General features: G+C 58.5%; 1 protein-coding gene across 1 annotated transcript in view; it reads right to left on the bottom strand.

Annotated features, from left to right (window-relative positions):
• Positions 1 to 259: 259 nt before the first annotated feature.
• Positions 260 to 2,216, bottom strand: part of SMOC2 (SPARC related modular calcium binding 2) — a gene marked incomplete at its 5' end in the record, with an annotated part of 150,027 nt that continues 148,070 nt past the window's right edge. Inside the window, one exon of the mRNA XM_027770418.1 lies at positions 260 to 353. Coding sequence (XP_027626219.1) covers positions 336 to 353 — 18 coding nt within the window. The remainder of the gene's footprint in view (positions 354 to 2,216) is intronic.

Raw genomic sequence — 2,216 nt, 5'->3', positions numbered from 1 at the left:
CGGCTCAGCGAGGCCAGTGGCTGCACAGCGGGGCGGTCACTGAGGCGCCCACAGCCCATGTGGGAGGGCAAGGACTCTGCCTCACCAGGTTCAGAGCTTGTCCCCACGCACAGGTCAAAGGTCGGAAGGAACACATACATTGTATGTGATTAATTTTCTGAAGCCAGCCTTCCATTTTCACAAAATGAAACAGTCTGTTTAAATATCTCATTTCTACAAGTGAATTTACATTTAAAGTACAAAGTGCAAATACTATGTATTTTCGTTTTCGTGTTTTAATCGCTCTTTGGTGAGGGCGTCCCCGGGTGACTGGGGAGCGCCTGGGCGTGCGATGCTCATCCTTGCTTCCTCGGCTGGAAAAGAAGAGAAGGGACATGATCACTCATCCGTGGAGCCCAGGTTGCCTCCTGGTGGCAGCAATGTTCCGGAGCAGGCAGGGCGCTGGTGCCGGGCGGCCAGAGCGACTAAGGGACCACAGAGCCTTCCAGACACCAGCGGCTCCCTGACCCTCCCCCACAAAGTGATCAGGAAGAGCAGAAAACATCCGACAGTCAAAAAATAACACTCGGGGGACCAGCAGTTAGCGTAATGGCTATGCCACTGGACTCCCACGTAGTCAACCACAGTTCGTGTCCCGGACCTGGTGGCTTAAAACTCATGCCGGGTGCGTGTGCATGCATGCCCAAGATCCCGAGAGGAGAATGGAGAAGGGATTGCGGTGTGGCCATCCCCCCGGGGGGTGATTTTTCACTTTCTGTCTCTCTGTCTCTCTCTCTCTCTCTCTGTCTGGCGAGCGCACGTGCCCTATAGCAAAAAATCTCTCAAAAAACAAAACAAAACAAAACAAAACACTCGGAACTGCAGGTGGCATGGTGGTTAAGGCATCAGACTCCCACATGGCTGACTGCGGATCGAGTCCCAGACCTGGCGGCTTGCTTTCTCACTTTCTCTCTCTCTGGTGAATACACATGTCCTACAGCAAATCAAAAAATGATAATGATAAACGAAAAAAATTAAGAAGTAGCATTTACTTCAAATGCTGTCCATGAATGACACGTTTTGTGTGCCAGACTCCTTGTCTCCCGATTCACCGGACGAAAGCCACTGGCATCGAATCGATGCCTTGACTCGGGGAAGCCATGGTCGCTGTTTCCATGCTGCCCCCTCCACCTGCGTTCGCTGAGGCAGATGGAGCCGGAAGCCTGCTGGCACGCGGCCGTGTCACTTGCGCCGCAGTCTCCGGGCCGTCCCCGCCGTCCCGTCTCCCCCACCCACAGGCAGAAGTGGATCCTGCTTGTGTACTCTTTGAGCGCCTTCTGGGCTGGCTGTCCCCGGACAAAGCTGTGAGGTGCAGTGGGGAGGGAGAGCCTCCCCCTCCCCTGAGCAGTAAGTCTAACGAGCTGTGGGCAGAAGCCGTCATCCTTTCCAGCGGCTTGAGGCAGTAAGAACAGCTGGAGAGTGCTCGGACATGTCGCCCACGACACGCACGCGGCCCGCTCACGGCACAGCACGCGCGGCCCCACTCCCTGATGAAACCTCAGCTTCCGGCACCCCCCTTTCACCCCTGCATTGAATACTGGCCCACGGCTATGTACGCAGTGGGAGCTTTGGAAGCTGCTGCTTCGTTCTTCGCGGGTTATTTACAGTCTACTCGCAGCCAGGTGCAGGCCAGCGCCGGCGTCACCCAGAGCCCCAGCTTTAGCCCCGCTGCTGCAGCCAGGCGTGGAGGCCGCACCTCCTGGGTGCTGTGAACGGGCTGGAGGAGACACTCCAGTGTTCCTGGGAAGAGCTGGAGCGCGGCCGGTGTGCTAAGTGCTCCCAACGCGGGCAGCCGTGTGACAGCCCTTGCCGCCCAACGACGCGCTCGCTGGGTGCCTTGGAGCGCAGCGGGGGGTTGCGCTCAGACAGCACTGCCGGGAGGTGAAGGTGGCGTGTGGTGGGCTTAAGAGCTGAGGCCGTAAGCAAAGGGAAGCATCGCATGTCCCTGACGGGACGGGCTGAACCGTGTCTGCCGTGTGCGCCTATCTCCACTCCCACCTGCAACAGGGAACTCGCCAGAGGTGTCGGCCTGAGCCCCGAATGGGGCAGGCAAGTGGCAGGTTAGGGCCGGGGAGGGGCGGATGCCTGGCTCTGGGGCAGGAGGGGGAGCCCGCTCATGTCTGTCCTCGGGGAAGGGCTGTCCGTTTCTGACAGGCTGTGGCAGGGGCGCAGGAGAG

This window comes from Tupaia chinensis, unplaced genomic scaffold, assembly GCF_000334495.1.
Source record: "Tupaia chinensis unplaced genomic scaffold, TupChi_1.0 Scaffold000132_1, whole genome shotgun sequence".
In the NCBI taxonomy this organism is placed as follows: domain Eukaryota; kingdom Metazoa; phylum Chordata; class Mammalia; order Scandentia; family Tupaiidae; genus Tupaia; species Tupaia belangeri.
The sequence above is the reverse complement of the archived record's forward strand: the minus strand, read 5'-3'. Positions and strand labels throughout refer to the sequence as shown.